The sequence below is a fragment of the Physeter macrocephalus genome, chromosome 18, assembly GCF_002837175.3.
Source record: "Physeter macrocephalus isolate SW-GA chromosome 18, ASM283717v5, whole genome shotgun sequence".
Lineage (NCBI taxonomy): Eukaryota > Metazoa > Chordata > Mammalia > Artiodactyla > Physeteridae > Physeter > Physeter macrocephalus.
Genome location: NC_041231.1, coordinates 8,610,142 through 8,629,699, shown reverse-complemented (window position 1 = coordinate 8,629,699; position 19,558 = coordinate 8,610,142). Strand labels below are relative to the sequence as shown.

At 40.2% G+C, this 19,558-nt stretch overlaps 1 protein-coding gene across 21 annotated transcripts in view; it reads right to left on the bottom strand.

Moving 5' to 3' along the window:
- Positions 1-19,558, bottom strand: part of TMCC1 (transmembrane and coiled-coil domain family 1) — a 163,088-nt gene that overhangs the window by 61,933 nt on the left and 81,597 nt on the right. The window contains exon 2 of one of the 21 annotated variants that reach the window (XM_028479841.2): positions 13,564-13,978. The exons of 14 other annotated variants lie outside the window; for them this stretch is intronic. In XM_028479841.2, the coding sequence (XP_028335642.1) occupies positions 13,564-13,611 (48 nt within the window). In that variant the 5' untranslated portion in view covers positions 13,612-13,978. Of the gene's footprint in view, positions 1-4,195; positions 4,866-12,874; positions 12,917-13,563; positions 13,979-19,558 lie in introns of those variants that run through there. 6 more of the 21 variants (XM_028479842.2, XM_028479829.2, XM_028479830.2 and 3 more) reach the window with 6 other exon arrangements.

The window sequence follows — 19,558 nt, the reverse complement described above, 5'->3', positions numbered from 1 at the left end:
GGGTTCGTGCCCCGGTCCAGGAAGACCCCACATGCCACGGGGCGGCTGGGCCCGTGAGCCATGGCCGCTGAGCCTGCGCATCCAGAGCCTGTGCTCCGCAACGGGAGAGGCCGCAACAGCGAGAGGCCCGCATACCACACACACACACAAAAAAAGAGGCGGAATCTATTTCTCCCTCCCGTGATACAAGGTTTGGCCATGGACTTGTTTTGGCCCAGTGAAACATTACCAAATGTCACACAAGCAGAGACTTGAAAAGTGGTTGTGCCTGGGGCTTGCTTTCTCTTGCTATACTGAGACCTTCAGCAGGCTTTACATCTCAGTCAATTACAACTCCATCCTTATAAGCTGTTCAGGCTAAAATCCTTGTACCACAAGGAGAGAGGCTCAGCTATACCAACCGCCAAACATGTCTTGAACCACCTAACCACTACAGTGACTCCCCAGGCAAGACCAGCACAAGAACACCTAACTGAGCCCAGCCCAAATACCTGACTCGCAGAATTATGAGCAAATAAAATAGTTGTTTAAAGTCACTAAGTTTTGGAGTGCTATGTTATATAGCAATAGATAACTGAGGCACTCAATTACATCTTTGACACCCCAATTACTACCACTCTACACTCCCTTATTCTTACTCTAGTCACACCAACCTCTTTCCTATTCCTTGTATCCATCAGGAACACTCTTGCCTTTGTTCTGTACCCTCTGTTGGGAATGCTCATTGCTCAGACACCTGTATGGCTAACCTGCTTGCCTCTTTCAAGTCCTTCCTCAAATGTCTTCTTTAATGAGGCTTACACTTACTATCTAATTAAAAATAGCAGCCCAGGGACTTCCCTGGTGGTGCAGTGGTTAAGAATCTGCCTGCCAATGCAGGGGATGTACCCACATGCCACGAAGCAACTGAGCTCATGCGCCACAACTCCTGAGCCTGCACTCTAGCAGCCCAGGGACTTCCCTGGTGGTGCAGTGGTTAAGAATCTGCCTGCCAATGCAGGGGATGCACTCACATGCCACGAAGCAACTGAGCTCATGCGCCACAACTCCTGAGCCTGCACTCTAGAGCCCGCAAGCCACAACCACTGAGCCTGTGTGCCACAACTACTGAAGCCCCTGCGCCTTAGAGCCCATGCTCTACGAGAAGCCACCGCAACGAGAAGCATGCGCACCACAACGTAGAGTAGCCCCAGCCTGCCGCAACTAGAGAAAGCTCGTGTACAGAAACGAAGACCCAACGCAGACAAAAATAAATAGATAAATTTATCCAAAAAAAAAAAAGGCAGCCTGCCCCCAGCACTTCCAATCTCCCTTTTCCAGCTTTATTATTTTATAGCCCACACCTCTCTAACATGCTCCTAGTTAACCTAATAGGCTTATTACTTGTTGTCATCTTCCCCAACTAGAATGTAAGCTGCATGAAGGCAGACAATCCATCTCAACTCCCAAACTCTGATATACAGCAGAATCTCAATAATTGTTTATTCAGTGAACAAATGATTGGTCTATACCACCCTCTCTTTCAGACAGGATATACTGGAGCTCTGGCATTTAATAATTTCTGGCGTGAATTAAAATAATCAATGACAAATGTTTTTAAGCATTAGGTCAGAGTTCTTGACCTGTTTTCCCTCTAACAGTCTTAAGGGATATAAAACATTCTCATGAGGAGAAGGAAGTCATTTTGAGCCCTGGGAGGAGGGAAACACTGCAACATGAAACAGTCTCCTTCTGCTGCCTTATTGTACACTTCTCATCCACCATTCAAATCACTATTCTAGCTATTTCTTTTGAATGAAACTCAATTAAAAAGAAATCCCACAATTACAAAATGATGTGGGCAGAACTCTGCATCGTTCCTATGGAATCTGACTTTTATGTGGCATTCTGAGCCCTATGGAGTGATGAGATTTAGGTCAAGCAGCAGTTTGAGGGTTTAGATGGGAGGGGAGTTTTGTTTTATCTTTCAAAAGTTCACCATTTAATAAACTGACAGCCCAATGTAAAAAACAATTGTTTAAATGATAGCATCTCTACAGAACCAAATGATTACACATGCTATGTTCTAAATTGTCACTGTAATTTCTGTGCATTTGTACAGAAAACCAGGGCAACTGACACAGATGTGTGGTGCTGCAGGGTTATTAAGAAAGGAAAGAGGAAATTATTCATCTTTAAAACTGGTCAACATCTGGGAATATTATCTTATGTACTTAAAATATAAGTTCAATATATATACAATGCATTCTATAATATCCCACTTGCTGAAACTCTCCATTTATTTCCTAGAGTCTGATATGTTTTCCCCTCTAGAGTTTTCTTCCTTCAAAATGTTTATTCTGTAGTTTTCACAAAGTGTGTTGCAACCTCATGCAAGGAGGTTATATGTAAACCCCTATCTAGAGCAGTTTGATGTATGCAGATAGCCATATTAAGAATTTCAGAAACTGGAGCAAGGACCTCATTTCTGAACATTTTAATCATTGTTTCAATAGGAGTAATTTAGTTCACCAGATTTGACGAATAGTTTGGGTAAGTGAGACAGAGACATGGGTAGTGAAGCAAGGAAACATAATCATTCACTCAGGTACTAAGTGTATACTTTTGGCAAGCTTCCTCTACTCATGGGTTAATGCAACAAATGGAGAAAATAAAATCAATTATAAATATTTAGATTATGTTTTATGTTTCCCTCCTCTTTTTGGACTGTCAATAATGGTGAAAAAGGAGTTAACTTCTGTTTAACTATCAGTCTCCACCCCCTATCCTTTTAGGGTTTACCTATGAATTCTTTCCTTTTGACCATCCCATTCAACCTGGGCTCGCATTCTTTTTTTTTTTTTTTTTTTTTTTGGCGGTACGCGGGCCTCTCACTGTTGTGGCCTCTCCCGTTGCAGAGCACAGGCTCTGGACGCGCAGGCTCAGCGGCCACGGCTCACGGGCCTAGCCACTCCAAGGCATGAGGGACCTTCCCGGACCGGGGCACGAACCCGTGTCCCCTGCATCGGCAGGCGGACTCTCAACCACTGTGCCACCAGGTAAGCCCCTGGGCTCGCATTCTTAATGAAACATAGATAAGTAAACTGACCTTTTATAACCTCAGAACAAACAGAGATGTGCCAGGGTTTTAAAATCCAAGAGACAGAACAAACAACAGAAAAAACGGGTAAAGAGCAGGGGTACAATCTGTTAATAAAGTTGGCATTTAAATTATCAACCTTAAGGAATAAGAGAGTAATTTAATATCAAACTTCAGGGTGAAAAATCTGTTTGGATCTTAAATCCAGTGGCTCACATCAAACAATATTAATAAATGTTAGCTTTAGAATCAGGTAAAACTACAAAGAATCTGCTTTGCTTTAGCATTTATCTCAGAAAATATCTATGCATCATTTATAAAGCCAACACCAAAAAACCACGGTAAAATCAAGCTATAGGCAAGGTTTTGTAGGCATGACTTGGATGAAATGTGAAAACGGTGGGTTGCGTTGCATAAAGCTGGATCACCCTCCCATCTAGCTGTATCTCAGGGACTTGCTCTGGTGATCTGAAGACATGAACTTAGCACCAAGATATGTGCATACTGCTTTACAATTTAGAAAACTGCCAAGTCTTCGGGGAAAAATACACTGAAAACAAGTAGCTGAATAATAAGAACCGTTTTTGTTTTTTTTTTTAAATGTGAGAAATATTTCAAATGGTTTTAATCCAAATTCTCATTTGTTATGCATGCCTGGCATCTCCAAATTTAACCCAAGCTTTTCCCAAGCTGCCAAAGGCAAACAAAACTCTTTTGTTCATTGAAGAAAACACTTACTTTTGGATAACTATTTAGCCTGAGAGAGTGAGGATGACATTTACTCTACACTGAAACGGCCCATCATACGGGAGAATGGGGACACTCTGGTATGATCTGAGCATGACCACACAGCCAAAGAACACCCTGTGCATTCTGCCTAAACACCTATGGGTAAAATGAACAACTAGGAAACACATAATATGCTTCTCAGTTATTGCAGCCTCACACAAGTCAGACCCAAAATAGCAAATACCCGTGGCTGAGATCTACTGCTGAAAAATGCTAAGTTCCAGCAGCTCACAGCATTTCCTGTGTCTGTCTATTCAACCAGCCCCCACTTAAAGCTGTAGAATTATAAGATTAAGGAAGAGATTTTTTAAAAAGACAGATACACACACATATACAACATACGGTTTCCGAGGAGAGTGAGGGTTCCATGCTGGTGAGGGAGGAGGAGGAGGAATGTGTCGAATAATCCTCGGGTTTCTCCCAGATTTGAACATGCTGTACTGTGGCATGAGGTCAGCAAAGACTGACACCAGCCCTGTGAGGCTGAATTCTACCCTGACAAAGCAGTATCACTGTAATATGAAGCAAGAGGATCCAGGGCATGTTGGCCGGTGTACAGAGTGGCTGTTCTAGAAAGTAATGGCAATTCCAAAACAAGAGATCTATGCTGTCACATGAGATAATCTTCAGCCCAGTTAAGCAATAAGCACCCAAAATACATTGAATCCCAAACACAGGCAGCTCAAAGCATCAGGAAAATACTTTTTTCCTCAAACCTATTTTGTGTCTGGAGGAAATGAACATGAAGTGGGAAATTTGAAGAACTATTGGTTACTTTGTTTTGTATCACAAATAATATACTGATTCTATTCTAAGATGAGGCACAGTCTTTTGGCCACTGTGACCTAGCTGAGGAGCCCCAAAACTTCTCTGTGACTTTACAAGGAAGAAGGGAGAATATTCTGAAAAAATATTTCTGGTAATAGATATATGCTGGAACTTAAGGTATGGTTAAAAAACTTCATTTCTCACATATACCCCAAAAGCAGAGGTTCCTACGAACCTAATGCATATTATTGTTTCTTTTTAGGTCACCAAGAATGTATATAACTGTACTGTTAGAAATTCTTCCCTGAAATAAGGGGAACACACAAAAAAATGTCCTAAATAGAAAAAGGAACCAGAAGATGGAATTTCTGTCAAGAGAAAACATAGGACAATGTATATAATCCTTTACATTTTGTGGTCTCCCTTACATTATGAAAGTTTTACTCTAGACCAAAAGTGACCCAATCCTTTTATCATTCTCAAAAAGACAAAACTATGGTGAAAAGAATGAATTATGAATGATGGATTAATGGTGGGGTTAGGTGGGACTACCAAGGCAGTCTTTCAGAGTGATGGAACACATGAACACACACATGTACATGCAAAATTAGCACACAGCCATCAGCTTTCTCTCAAATGTCTCTCAGGTTTTCTTCTGAATCCCAGTTCTGCCATTTCTGAGAAGCACAGCAGTATAAATGAAAACAACTCAGGCCTTCGTAATTTCTGAGACTCTTACTTCCTCTTCAAGTGCTTCAGACTGCCTCACATAAAGCATGAGCCCAATGTATATTAGCTACCTTTCCTATTCATATTTGCATCACAGATCTATTCTCATAGACACCAATCACCATGGATTTCTAGGCAGAAACTGAAAGTTTGCAAATCAGAATTAGAGTTCAAAGTTCTTTGCTTCCCCTGTGCCAGCTGACGACATCTCCAACAGATAAACTGCATCAAAGAGAAGCATGTTTACTGCTTGCTAATTTAGTAGCAGCAGGATGACAACTAAAGCCTGAACTTTGTACTTGTTGTCAAGAAGAAAATGGCACAGCATAAATCAATGAATAAAAACTGTTCTGCTCTTGTATTCTTTTCCGGTCTTTCTGTACTCTTTTTCTGGTCTATTAGTCTTATATTTCCAAATAATATTTCTCAACTCAACCATGGGAAGGATAAGAAGTGTGAAAAGAGCTGAGAGATCAAAGCTATGAAGCACTCCAGACCTGCTTAGTTCCATATTTGGAAATTAATCATAGACACTTTATTGGTGGGGTGAGAAGGGTCTTCAAAGGGTATGAATATGAGAATTAATTCTAAGAAGTGACATCCTCTTGGTTCAAAGCAAAGTCTACCCATCTCCACAAACTATAGTACTATTTTGGCCTCTTGTACTCACCTCTGCTTTCCACTCAGACTTCATTACCTCACCAGTGTTCTGTCTTCCCTCTGTCTCCTGAAGAAAAATGTCCAAGATTCCAGAAGACACATGGATAAACTATTATATGACTGTGCTTCGTAACATTTAGCTCTTCTGGGACTTACAAGTTAATCAAACGGGATATACCTATGACCTTATTAACACATGGTAGTGTTCCACCTCACCAATGAGATCACCAATCTCAGGACTAATCATCTCTTTGGAATTACATCTTAAGCTTTCATATATAATAAATTAAACCTCACTGGTGCTACCCTATTCCTTCCCCCTCCTCTGCCCACCAGGATCTACTATCTTTCAAGACAAAGTCAAGGTGGTATAAAGAAATCATGCAGAACTGGATTAGAATCACGACTCTACTGATTACTGACTGTGCAACTTTCATAACCACTGAACATCAGTTTCTTCAGCAAAATAAGAATACAGCACATCCTTCAGAACTGTTTTGAGCACTGACACACATACTATCAGATGCTACTACTACTACAGTGAATAAAACCAAATTTCAAGAATAATCTCTTCTATGTACATGGCTCTTCACGGAAGTTTTCAAAGTAATTAATTCAATATAATCTCCATTTTACAAAAAAGGAGGTTGAGGCTTGTACAAGGTCCGGAATATGGTAGGGCCTCTGAAAATATCACCTACTATTCTTTTTTTATTTTAGATTTTTTTTTGGTTGATGTGGACCATTTTTAAAGTCTTTATTGAATTTGTTACATCATTGCTTCTGTTTTATGTTTTGCGTTTTTTGGCCCCGAAGCACATGGGAACTTAGCTCCCTGACCAGGGATGGAACCTGAACCCCCTGCATTGGAAGGTGAAGTCTTAACCACTGGACCACCAGAGAAGTCCCTATCAGCTACTCTTCTTTTTTTTTTTTTTGGTGGTACGCGGGCCTCTCACTGTTGTGGCCTCTCCCGTTGTGGAGCACAGGCTCCGGACGCGCAGGCTCAGCGGCCATGGCTCAAGGGCCCAGCCGCTCCGCGGCATGTGGGATCTGCCCGGACCGGGGCACGAACTCGTGTCTCCTGCATCAGCAGGCGGACTCTCAACCACTGAGCCACCAGGGAAGCCCTCAGCTACTATTCTGAAGGCTGACTTACTCAAGGTTACATAACTAGTGTAGGTTAGGATTAGAATGGAGGAATTCTGACTCCTCCTAACATTTTTTTTTTAATTGATTTTTGGCTGTGTTGGGTCTTCGTTGCTGCGCGGGCTTTCTCTAGTTGTGGCGAGCAGGGGCTACTTGTTACGGTGCGCGGGCTTCTCATTGCGGTGGCTTCTCTTGTTGCGGAGCATGGGCTCTAGGCGCACGGGCTTCAGTAGCAGCATGTGGGCTCAGTAGTTGTGGCTCACAGGCTCTAGAGCGCAGCCTCAGCAGTTGGGGCGCATGGGCTTAGCTGCCCCACGGCATGTGGGATCTTCCCGGACCAGGGCTCGAACCCGTGTCCCCTGCATTGGCAGGCGGATTCTTAAGCACTGCGCCACCAGGGAAGCCCTAAAGCACCTTTTAAAAACTGATTTTCTGTTACTCATGGCACCCGTTTCTCTTTCCGTTTTTTTCTGTGTGTCCACTGGGACTCTCCAGTGCCAGTGGAGGGGGGGGAGGGGGGTTGGGCTTGCTTTGGCTTTGTGTCTGTGACATGAGTGGGACCAGGAAGATCCGAGCCTGGCAGCGAGGTCTGGGTGATGGGGGTGGTGGTGCAAGTTCAGAGCCCAGTCAAGGTGGGGTTGGGGTTGGTTTGGGCTGCTGTCCGTGATGACGAGTTCCTTGGCCAGCAGGACACAGCTCCTCTCGGCCCTGGGAGGTGCCCGCATCCTGCAACCACTAAGGCAGGAGCGCCCCGGGGTCCCGGGTCCCGGGTCCCGGCTCCCACCGCCCGCGAGTACAGGCGTCTTCTGCCTTCACTAACATTCTTTCCACTATTTTGCCATTCAGTTATTTGCATCCGTTTCTGTGCTTCTGTGTTTACTTGGAGGAAATAAAATTATAAATTATATTTCTCATGCTCTAGCTCTGTCATTTATTTTTTCTACATTGGCTTTATCTTATAAATTTACAGCAGCTTGTACATACTTAAATTCCCTCAAAGTTTCTCTGTACATTCATCTTAATAACTGAAGATTCCATGACTTATTTCAACAAAAGAAGTTAAGACCATCAGGGCATTTCTTGATAGACTTCTAACACTACAACTTAACTCTGAATTCCTCCTCAGCAGATGTCTCATCTATTACTTACGGTTTCCAACGGTCTGCCATGGGGAAAGGACTCTCTGATCTAAATATCTTCTTTTAAAAAATATTTATTTTACTTAGGTATTATTTTTTTGGCTGCGCCAGGTCTTAGTTGTGGCATACACGTGGGATCTAGTTCCCAGACCAGGGATCGAACCCAGGCCCCCTGCATTGGGAGCACAGAGTCTTACCCACTGGACCACCAGGGAAGTCCTGGTCTAAATATCTTGACCTCACACTCTTCACATAATTTACCTAGAAGCCAGATCAGAATTCTTTCATTTCTGCCATTTACATCTCTCCTTTTAAAGCAATGCTTAAGAATCATTTCCTTTGCCAAGACAACTCAATAGTCTTTTCAACAAATGATACTGGGACAAGCGGCTATCAACATGCAAAAGAATGAAGTTGGATTCTTCCTCACACAATATACAAAAATTAACTCAAAATGAATCGACGATCTAAATGTAAGATCTAAAACTATGAAACTCTTAGAAGAAAACATGGGTGTAAATCTTCATGACCTTGGATTTAGTCAATGGTTTCTTAGATATGACACCAAAAGCATAAGCCACAAAAGAAAAGAAATAGATAAAACAGACCAAACTTCAAAGGACACCATTAAGAAATTGAAGAGACAACCCACAGAATGGGAAAAAATTTTTGCAACTCATAAGTGTTATAAGGGACTTGTACATAGACTATATAAAGAACAATTACAACTAAATATTAGAGAGAAAACCCAACTTAGAAATGGGCAAAGGACCTGGAGAGACATTTCTCAAAAGAACACTGACAAATGGACAATATGCACATGAAAAGATGCTCAACATCATTAGCCATTAATGAAATGCAAATCAAAACCACAGTGAGATACCACTTCACACCTAACTAGGAAGGCGATAATAAAAAAGACAGACAATAACTAGCATTGGTGAGAATGTAGAGAAAATGGAACCCTCATAGACTGCTGGTAGGAATGTAAAATGGTGCACTTCCTTGGTAAACACTCTGGCAGTTCCTCAAATGATTAAACAGAGTTACCAAATGATCCAACAATTCCACTCCTAGGTACATGCCCGAGAGAAATAAAGACAAATGTCCATACAAAAACTTGTGCACAGATATTCACAACAGCATTATTCATTGTATCAAAAAAGTAGAAACAACTCAAATGTCCATCAACTGATGAATGAATATATAAAATGTGATATATCCATATAATTGAATATTATTTGGCAATAATAAGGAAATACTGATATACAACGTACAGTATAATCTTATAAATTTATTTATTCTTATTTATTTATTATTTTTGGCTGTGTAGCTTCTTCGTTGCTGTGCGCAGGCTTTCTCTAGTTGCAGCAAGCAGGCGCTACTCTTGCGGTGTGTGGGTGTTGCAGTGCGCGAGCTTCTCATTGAGGTGGCTTCTCTTGTTGCGGAGCACAGGCTCTAGGTACAGGGGCTTCAGTTGTTGTGGCTCGTGGGCTCGAGAGTGCAGGCTCGGTAGTTCAGGCTCAGTAGTTGTGGCAAACGGGCTTAGTTGCTCCGCGGCATGTGGGATCTTCCCGGACCAGGGCTCGAACCCGTGTCCCCTGCATTGCCAGGTGGACTCCCAACCATTGTGCCACCAGGGAAGCCCCACACAGTATAATCTTGAAAACACTATGCTAAATTAAAGAAGCTAGTCACAAAGGACCATATATTTTATGATGTGATTTGTATAAAATGTCCAGAACATGCAAATATATAGAGACAGAAACTAGATTAGTGGTTGCCTAGGGCTGGGGTGAATGAGAAGGTTGGGGAGTGATGGCTAAGATGTATGGGGTTTCTTTTTGTGTAATAAAAATGTTCTAAAATTAATTGTGGTGATGGTTGCAAAACTCTGAATAAGGTAAAAATCATAGAATTGTAGAGCTTCAATGGATGAATTGTATAGTATGTGATCATACTTTTAAAAAACTGTTAAAACTTGTTGTAAAGCTGTTAAAACTTAAAATCATTCCTTGATGAAATACTTCTAACAGGACTTGTGCCCTCCTCAACCACCCCAACTCTTAAGATCAATACAGGTTTACGGCATAGATGTACTTGATTACAGACAGCATGGTATATACCAAAGAAAGAGTCCTAGCCAAGGAGAGAAGAAAACAGACTCAATCCCAGTTTTAGCACAAATAACCTGTGCAGACAAATCTCAATTAGCCCCAGTTTCCTCATCTCTGAAGTCTCTTATGATAAAATTCTTGGATGAATCAACTCTCTTAGAAAGATTTTCTTGTAGTTTGCACAAATTTGAACTTAATGAGCAGTTGAGAACTCTAGGGAGGCTGGGATAAGGGATAAAAAAAGAATTAAACATTCCTTTAAAAGGCTTCTGTAGAAAAGTGTCATTGTACTTCATGGTATCTATTATGGTGAATCTTTGGAATATGCAGCTACTCCTCTACATGTTATATAAAGTACTCAGAGTAAAAAATTTTATTATGAAATAAGAAAAACAAAGTTGTATTTACATTACACAAATGGCACTGTGAAGTATATGTGATTGACACCAGAATTAGAAATACTCATAAAGCTGCTGTTATGCTGTAATGCACCATTGATTCTTTTGGATAACGAAATGTCTTTTCATCCCAAACAACATGTTACTATTTTCATTACAACTACTACTTTCGGGACTTCCCTGGTGGCGCAGTGGTTAACAATCGGCCTGCCAATGCAGGGAACACGGGTTCGACCCCTGGTCTGGGAAGATCCCACATGCTGGGGAGCAGCTAAGCCCGTGCACCACAACTACTGAGCCTGTGCTCTAGAGCGTGCCAGCCGCAACTACTGAGCCCGTGTGCCACAACTACCGAAGCCCGTGCGCCTAGAGCCTGTGCTCCGCAACAAGAGAAGCCAGCGCAATAAGAAGCCTGCTCACCGCAACGAAGAGTAGCCCCCGCTCGCTGCAGCTAGAGAAAGCCCGCGCGTAGCAACGAAGACCCAACACAGCCAAAAACAAAATAAATAAAATTTTAAAAATATACATGTATGTATATATAAACACATATAATATATACAACTACTACTATCAAGAACCACCACAAGAATAGTGACCTTCTAAGTACTAGGCTCTTCATATACATTACTTCATTTAATCCTCAAAATACCCCACACTCTACTTATTCATTGGCCTCATTTTTAAAGATGAGGAAATTAAGGCTCAGAGAAGGTAAGCCACTTGGTTACCTTTGCTATTCAATCTATCTTCGATGTTCTCATAGAGGGGCCTACTCCAAATGACAAACCAAATCCCAAGGGAGAGGCTTCATTTTATTCTACCTATCCTAAAGGAAGGTAGCTACCTTGCTAGCTTCATTTTTGTTCCTATGTCTTTAGATTCACATTGTGACAGCAGCTCAAAAGAACTGGATGGTTTGTAAACAATGTATACATTAGCATGGTATCCATCACCATTGGGCCTTGGCTCCTGAACCTCTCTCATCCTGGCATGCCCTTCTAACTCTCTCTATATCCGAGATCACCATGATCTTAAAGGCCCAAATGCCAATGCTCCCATGAAGCTTTCTCTGAGTTCCCTTTGAGGAAATCCTTTTCCCAACTCTCATAGCATTTCACGAATGAATAATAAAATACCTACTCTGAGCCAGATATTGTGATAGACACTGAGTTAGTTATATTTACTTTTTTATTATATGGTGCAGACCAAGGAAATTAATTGTATGTATGTTTCGCTCAGTGTATAAAAACTGGTAAATAGGCTAAATGGTCTGCAAAATGCACTGCCCTGATAAAGAAAAAAATCTTGATCATAGCTTCAAAAACATGGATAGGGACTTTTCCTGGTGGTGCAGTGGTTAAGAATCCACCTGTCAACGCAGGGGACAAGGGTTTGATCCCTGGTCCGGGAAGATCCCACATGCCTCGGAGCAATTAAGCCCATGTGCCACAACTACTGAAGCCCGCGTGCCTAGAGCCTGTGCTCCGCAACAAGAGAAGCCACCACAATGAGAAGCCCATGCACTGCAAACAAGAGTAGCCCCCACTCACCCCAACTAGAGAAAAAAGCCCGTGCGCAGCAATGAAGACCCAACACAGGCAATGAATGAATGAATAAATAGATAATGGAGGGTGAGAGAGGCATTTTTGAGTTCAGTTTCTAAACTCTAAGAAAAACTTAAAACTCACAACCTGGTTGCTATTTATTAACTTATTTTATTAACTTATTTAAAATTCAGCTTTTAAAAAATACTTTCACTGTTCCATAAAATCTAAATCAAAGCTTTTCTTGTTCTTTGGTAGGTTTCGACTGCCAAGTTTCATTTGTTTTAAAAAACAATTACAGTCATAACAGCATCTAATGAAGCTGTTCAGAGTGAAAAGCCTCTTTAATTCTAGTGACACCAAAGAGTATGACTTTAAAAAAGTTTCTTTGAAATTATCCAAATCTCTAGAGTAAATATGACTAATGTTGTGTTCCATGTACCAAATTAGGTGCAAAATGGATGCTTACGTTGCTGATAAGATATTTAAACCTTAATTTCACCTTGTAACTTTAACACTGGTACCAAGTAGGTATCTAAAGGTGAGAGAGCTCTTGTAGCAACTTCAGGGAAAGAGGTAGAAGGTGGCAATGAGGCTGGTTTGTTGTAGAAGTTTTTAGAAAATCAAGTATTTTTAAGTTAATGCAACCCATTTATCTTCACCACTTTCTAAAAAAAATAAGAATAGCATATTATGTAATCTTAGTATACTACTATATGAGAGTTTTACACATATTCAGTATAATCTCATAACAGCCCTAGGAGGAAGTTGTTACCACCACCATCTTCAACTCAAAGATGAAGCTGAGAGGGTAAGAAACTTGCTCAAGGTAACAGAACTGATAAGTAAAGAAGAAGGGATTTGCACCTAGGTTTTTCCAGCCTATAAAGCCTATCTGTGCTTTCAACTTGTATGATAATTTTTGGTAATCATTTAGAACACAGCACGAATCTTCAAGACTTCCCCATTATTACACAATATAAAGAGAATAAAATTTCTTAGAAAACACACACTTCACTGTCATGTGTTAAATCAAATTAAACTAGATTTCAAGGTACCAGCTATTAGCGCTGGAGACACTGATCTCGTAGGAAAATTCTTCTATTCAGGAGTACAAAAACAAAAAAAAAAAACAGAGAAAAAAAATTTCCCAACAGTTTTAAACATGCATTCACATTTCTTGAAACTCACTCTTCTCTTTGGCTTGTGTGATGAGATTATAAAACATTTTGTTGTCATGTCTTGCACCAACTCCACACCTTCTCTTGTGGGCTCATAATCAGAGTAACACCAACAGCTTCTCAGCCACAGTGCCAAAGCCGAGCGCTTCACTCTGTAGCTCGACCTCTCCCAAGAGCAGCTTCACATTTCTCTAACCCTAGTTGTTGCCACAAGAATCCTCCCCCTTCAAAGGAAATGCCCTGACGGGAAACCTTGTACATCTACAGTTGTGGTGTGTAGCCTCTAGGGCAGCGTTGCCAGATGTTCTGGATCCTAAGGGTATTGGTCTCTCTTTCTCCACTTCAGGAGCACAAAGCATGTCCTTGCTACCCAAAGAAGACAGACATGGCTGAACCTCTCTTCTTTTTGTCTATTTTTTAAATCCCTGAAAGGGAGGAAAAGAAATTAAGTACTCTTAGAGAATATTTAATGAATATACATGTAGCTTTAAAAACTGTTTTTAAATTTTCAATAATATGCAGACTGATGACTACTGTGTAATATCAAGTGTTAGAAAACTTGGTCCTGAAGTGATTCCACTAATAAACTCGATAATAAGGAGACGATCATAATTACACTCAACACTACTTGTGCATTTGTATAATAAATGTTTTTCCCATAAGGATATTGGAAGGCTAAGGAAATTCAATAGAGCATTCCCAGCATTCTTAAAAGAGAAAATGGACCACTGTAAGGAATATCTGAAATACTTACATTCTCACTAGTTTTAAAATTAGATGAAGTCACACCAGGTTTATTATTCTATATACTTAGTCCCCTCACCTTCTTTTTGAGAGAGAGGGGGACAGGGGCAAGTGTCTGCTGTTTTCAACACTGTGGCAACAGCATCTGTGCAACGCCCAGCACGTCACCAGTACTCAGTTGGAGATAATAGTATGGAGGAGCAGAAAGAACAACACCTACTTACTTTCTTATTTTGTTTTGTAAACCTGGGCAAGCTTTTTGAACCTCAGTCTCAGTTTCCTCATCACTAAAACAGGAATAATATTTAGTTTGTATAAATGCTGTGAGAATGACATGAATTAATGAGAGCTTTTTCTTCTAGGCACATAAAAGGCATTCAATAAAATATTAATCCCCCATATACTTGAAGCCTAACCTAAAATATAAATTTAACTCTGAACGCAAGCTCCATTAATGCAGGCTGCAAAAGGATTCTTAAAAATGAATTTTTACAGGCTCCTCAGTTACCCCCCCTCTTTTTGTTTTTTATTCTATAGTTTATTTTCCCTACAGTTCAATTTTTTTTAATGGCACAATGATTTTTTTTAACATCTTTATTGGAGTATAATTGCTTTACAATGGTGTGTTAGTTTCTGCTGTATAACAAAGTGAATCAGCTATATATATACATATATCCCCATATCTCCTCCCTCTTGTAATTTTTAAAATTATTATTTTATTTATTTTTGGCTGCATTGGGTCTTCGTTGCTGCGCACGGGCTTTCTCTAGTTGTGGCGAGCGGGGGCTACTCTTCATTGCAGTGCATGGGCTTCTCATAGCGGTGGCTTCTCTTGCTGCGGAGCACAGGCTCTAGGCGCGCGGGCTTCATTAGTTGCGGCACGCGGGCTCTAGAGCACAGGGTCAGTAGTTGTGGCACACGGGCTTAGTTGCTCCGCGGCATGTGGGATCTTCCCGGACCAGGGCTCGAACCCGTGTCCCCTGCATTGGCAGGTGCAATCTTAACCACTGCACCACTGGGAAAGCCCCCAACCCAGTTCTTAAAAAATATTTTTAAAGATGGTTTACAATAAGAAACAGGGACATCCCTGGTGGTCCAGTCCTCAAGACTCCATGCTCCCAATGCAGGGGGCCCAGGTTTGATCCCCTGTCAGGGAACTAGATCCTGCATGCCTCAACCAAGAGCCTGCGTGCAGCGACCAAAAGATTCCGCACACTGCAACGAAGATCCCGCGTGCCGCAACGGAAGACCCAGAACAGCCAAATAAATAAATATTTTAAAAAAAGAATCAAAACAAGACAATTGAAACAAGGATAAGTAAATATGTACTACCATACAAGTAAGTAGAGAAATAATTCATAAACTTAGACTAAATATTACGGCATTTGCTAAAACTAGACCTAAAGTTTAAGTTGAAGTCTTCCTGGTAGATAAAAAAAGTAAAAGTAAAATATGATGAGCAACTTTTCTCTTCTCATACATAAAAACACGGATTCTTTTAAAACTGGAATTTTTTTTTTTTACTCTGTTATGTTTACCATCTCCGCCGTTTGCCATACCTAGAAAGGTAGCATCATTACTCAGCCTCCACTGCTGATCAGTTGAAAGCACAAAGACCTGGTGATTTTCTAGGCCTCACTATAAAGATTACAAAACATTCTCTCTTCAGGCTTTAAACATGACCAGCTATCACAGTAAATTAAATGTTGAATCAAAGTTTCCCTTCATCAAGGCTATAACAATTTCCCCAATGCCATTATATGGTTAAGTGCTTCCTTTCGGTTTGGTTGTGACAACAATGGTCAAACTTCTCACTTCCTTATGATAATAATAATTCATGAGATGCTAAAGGGAAAGTAGGCTGATACAGTTCCTGCAGGCAGAACTGTAATCAACAGGTGGGGGTGAAAACTGCAAATGGGGGCTTCCTTGGTGGTACAGTGGTTAAGAATCTGCCTGCCAATGCAGGGGACACGGGTTCGTGCCCCGGTCCGGGAAGATCCCACATGCCGCAAAGCCGCTGGGCCCGTGAGCCATGGCCGCTGAGCCTGCGCGTCCGCGCCTGGGCACCCCAACGGGAGAGGCCACAACAGTGAGAGGCCCCCGTACAGCAAAAAAAAAAAAAAAAAAAAAAAAAAAAGGAACCCTGTACCCCTTAGCCATCACCCTCCTATTCCCCCATCTCTCCTGGCCCTAAGTAACCACGAATGTACTTTCTGCCTCTATTGACTTGCCTATTCTGGATATTCCATATAAATAGAATCATACAATATGTTAGTCTTTTGTAATTGGCTTTTTTTCCTTAACATATTTTTAAGGTTCATTCTTGTTGTAGCACATATAAGTACTTCTTTTGGATATTTTCTTAAAGTGAAGCCTTCTTTTGAAAAGCAAATAATCACTCCCTAATTTTAAGAATAAATAAATATTTCAGTTCGCTTGGGGTTTGTTATAATAGATGCCAGGACACAGCTCTTCCTCATAAGTTTGAAGATATTTCATTACAAAGTAAAATTTTAAAGCCCCCAAATCTAAACTTCTGAAAATCATTTTTTTAAATGCCCACATATTTAGACATAAGGACCTTAATGTGTCCATGAGTTTATTATAAAACAAAAAAAAAGTTTAGTGAGAGGTGCCTAGTGAGAGATAAATGATTTAACCAACTAGGTTTAGGTATTTTGTTTTGATTTATCATAAATCCTACTGAATAGATGGTTCTTTCCCTCTCCTATTGTCCTCTGCCCTGAGAAACTTAAATCAGCCATTCTTTTTCTAACTCAGGAATAAGATTTGAGGACTAAATTGCAAAGGAAAACAGATCTGGTTTAAGGCTTTACACCACAGTCCCAAATGAAATTATTCTATCCCACAAGAGAAAATCAGGATAAAATATAACACGGCTATTTATTTAGTTCAAAGGATTTCTATTCTCACATTTAGGAGAGCCAGGCAGGCAGGAGTTTTTCATCCACAAAATAAGGGGTTGGATTATGTACTCTTTAAGGTCTCTTCCATCTCTAAGAGACTATGATTTTCTCTTTAATCCTTGTGAAAACAGGCATAAGGAGAGAGCTGTACTATGACTTGCCTGAGGCTAAACAGAAGTTTGTCAGCATGGCTAGAGTCAGACTCCCGATTCATCCCTGCATTCACTGGGGATAAACAGAGAAGTCAGACTCATTTCTGACCTCACAGAGTTCACAGTCTAGTAGGGGAGGAAAGACAAGTGAATGGTAATGGATGTGACAGATTTTTAGATAGAGAACCAGGGGTAAGAGCTGGGAATTTTGTCCTTTCTTCTTTCAAGTATTTCACATCTCTCTGCCAAATATGATTCTTTTATAAAGCAGTCTAGATTAGACCTCATTCACTTATGTTCTTACACTAATCTCTGGAAATGATGTAAAGTTTCACATATTTACTCTTGACCAGGTATAAAAATAAACCAAGAATAATTAAACCACTTTTCTTCTTATGGCACATTAAGTTATACTGATTTAAAAAGGGGAACAAAACTGCAAAATTCATTTTTTAAATGCTCTTTATTATGAATCAGAAACTCTGCATGGATCAGAAGCAACAAAGAATATTTTGCCTACCTTTTCCTTTAGCAATTAAAGGTCTTTCTATAAGGTGATAATTACCAAAGGATTATTTTAGCCAGCATACTCTTTACTTTCTCATTTTATTATGTTTGTCATGAATTCAAATGGACCTATGCTGCACTGCATTTTTGGTGCAAAATGGAACTTCCATTTCCCTTATATTATTAAAGGGAAACATTCTGTCCTTGGCAAGCAAACAATTTTGCCTGACGTTGGTAACTACTGGGGGCTTCAAGGGGTTCTGTAATTATCTCAGGTCCAATTAAATGAAAGAGCAAAAAAATTAAAATTGTAGATGTATTTATTGAGGCATTAAGAACACAGGTTTGATACAATACTTTAAACACTATCAAAATACTCCTAAGCTACAGATTTTAATTCTAAAATCTATCAACTTAGAGGTTATCTCTAGAGAGTGTGAAAAATTTCCCACACCTATAGGGAACCCACTCTGAATTTGAGCTCAGGGATACTACACAGTAAAACTGAATTTGCAACTGCAATTTGTACACTTGAATAAAAAGATGGAATATTGTTAGGTTAAACCTAAAATTAAATTTCTGGTCTCCTAAGCACTCTAACAAAAATGAAGAGATGTGGATAACAGCAGTATCACTGGCACTGCCCTTGGGAGATTAGATGAATCAATTAAGAAAGTGTTTGTGCTGTTAGTGTTCTGTCAGTGTGATACTACCAGAATACAATTTATCAAAATCTCTGGATCTCTGATGACTCGCTCTAATACTTAATTCTAATGGTCCCCGATTAGGATACTCTCAGAAATCAACATGTCTGTAGCAAGAAATGTGAGAATGGTAGAGGAGGGGTATTATAGGAAGGAAGCATCTGATCTCGGCTTAAAGAATGGGTAAGATCTGGATAAGGTGATTGGCGGTGGGCTATGAAGGGAAGGGGATGATAAAGTGATCCAGGCTGTAAGAAAAATCTGAGTGAAAAACAAGAGTGAACAAATATGGGAGCCTGTATAGGAAACAATGAACAATTCAATTTGGCTGAACATTAGGCTCACTGGCTAATGAAGTTAGGTCAATTGGTGCTATGTCATGAGGGGAGTTAAACAATAAGCTGAGGAATATGAATTTCACTCCAAGTACGGAGGGAGCAAATGAAGATTGTATGGCATGACTAAGACTATGGAGAGGCATAGTTTAGAAAGATTTATGTGGTGCATACGCAAAACAGATACAGGAAAGGCAAAGCTGGAGATGGGGTGGGGAACAGTTAAAAAGCTAGATTTCTCTGAATGTACCTTGTTTTGCAGATTTGACTTTGGAGGCATGTAAATGTTTTATGTGGTTATATTAAAATCAAATTAAATCAGAATGGGAAAAAACCCTCTAAATGTAAAAAGTGAAATGAAAGAAGCCCAACAATATCAAGTTGGTAGGTTAACAACACAGAAAATAAAATTATTTCAAGTGATTTTAAAATGTTTTTTTTTAACCTGTTAATCACATTAGTTAAAAAATATATATATATATAATATATATATACATTTTTAACATCTTTATTGGAGTATAATTGCTTTACAATGGTGTGTTAGTTTCTGCTTTATAACAAAGTGAATCAGTTATACATATACATATGTCCCCAAATCTCCTCCCTCTTGTGTCTCCCTCCCTCCCACCCTCC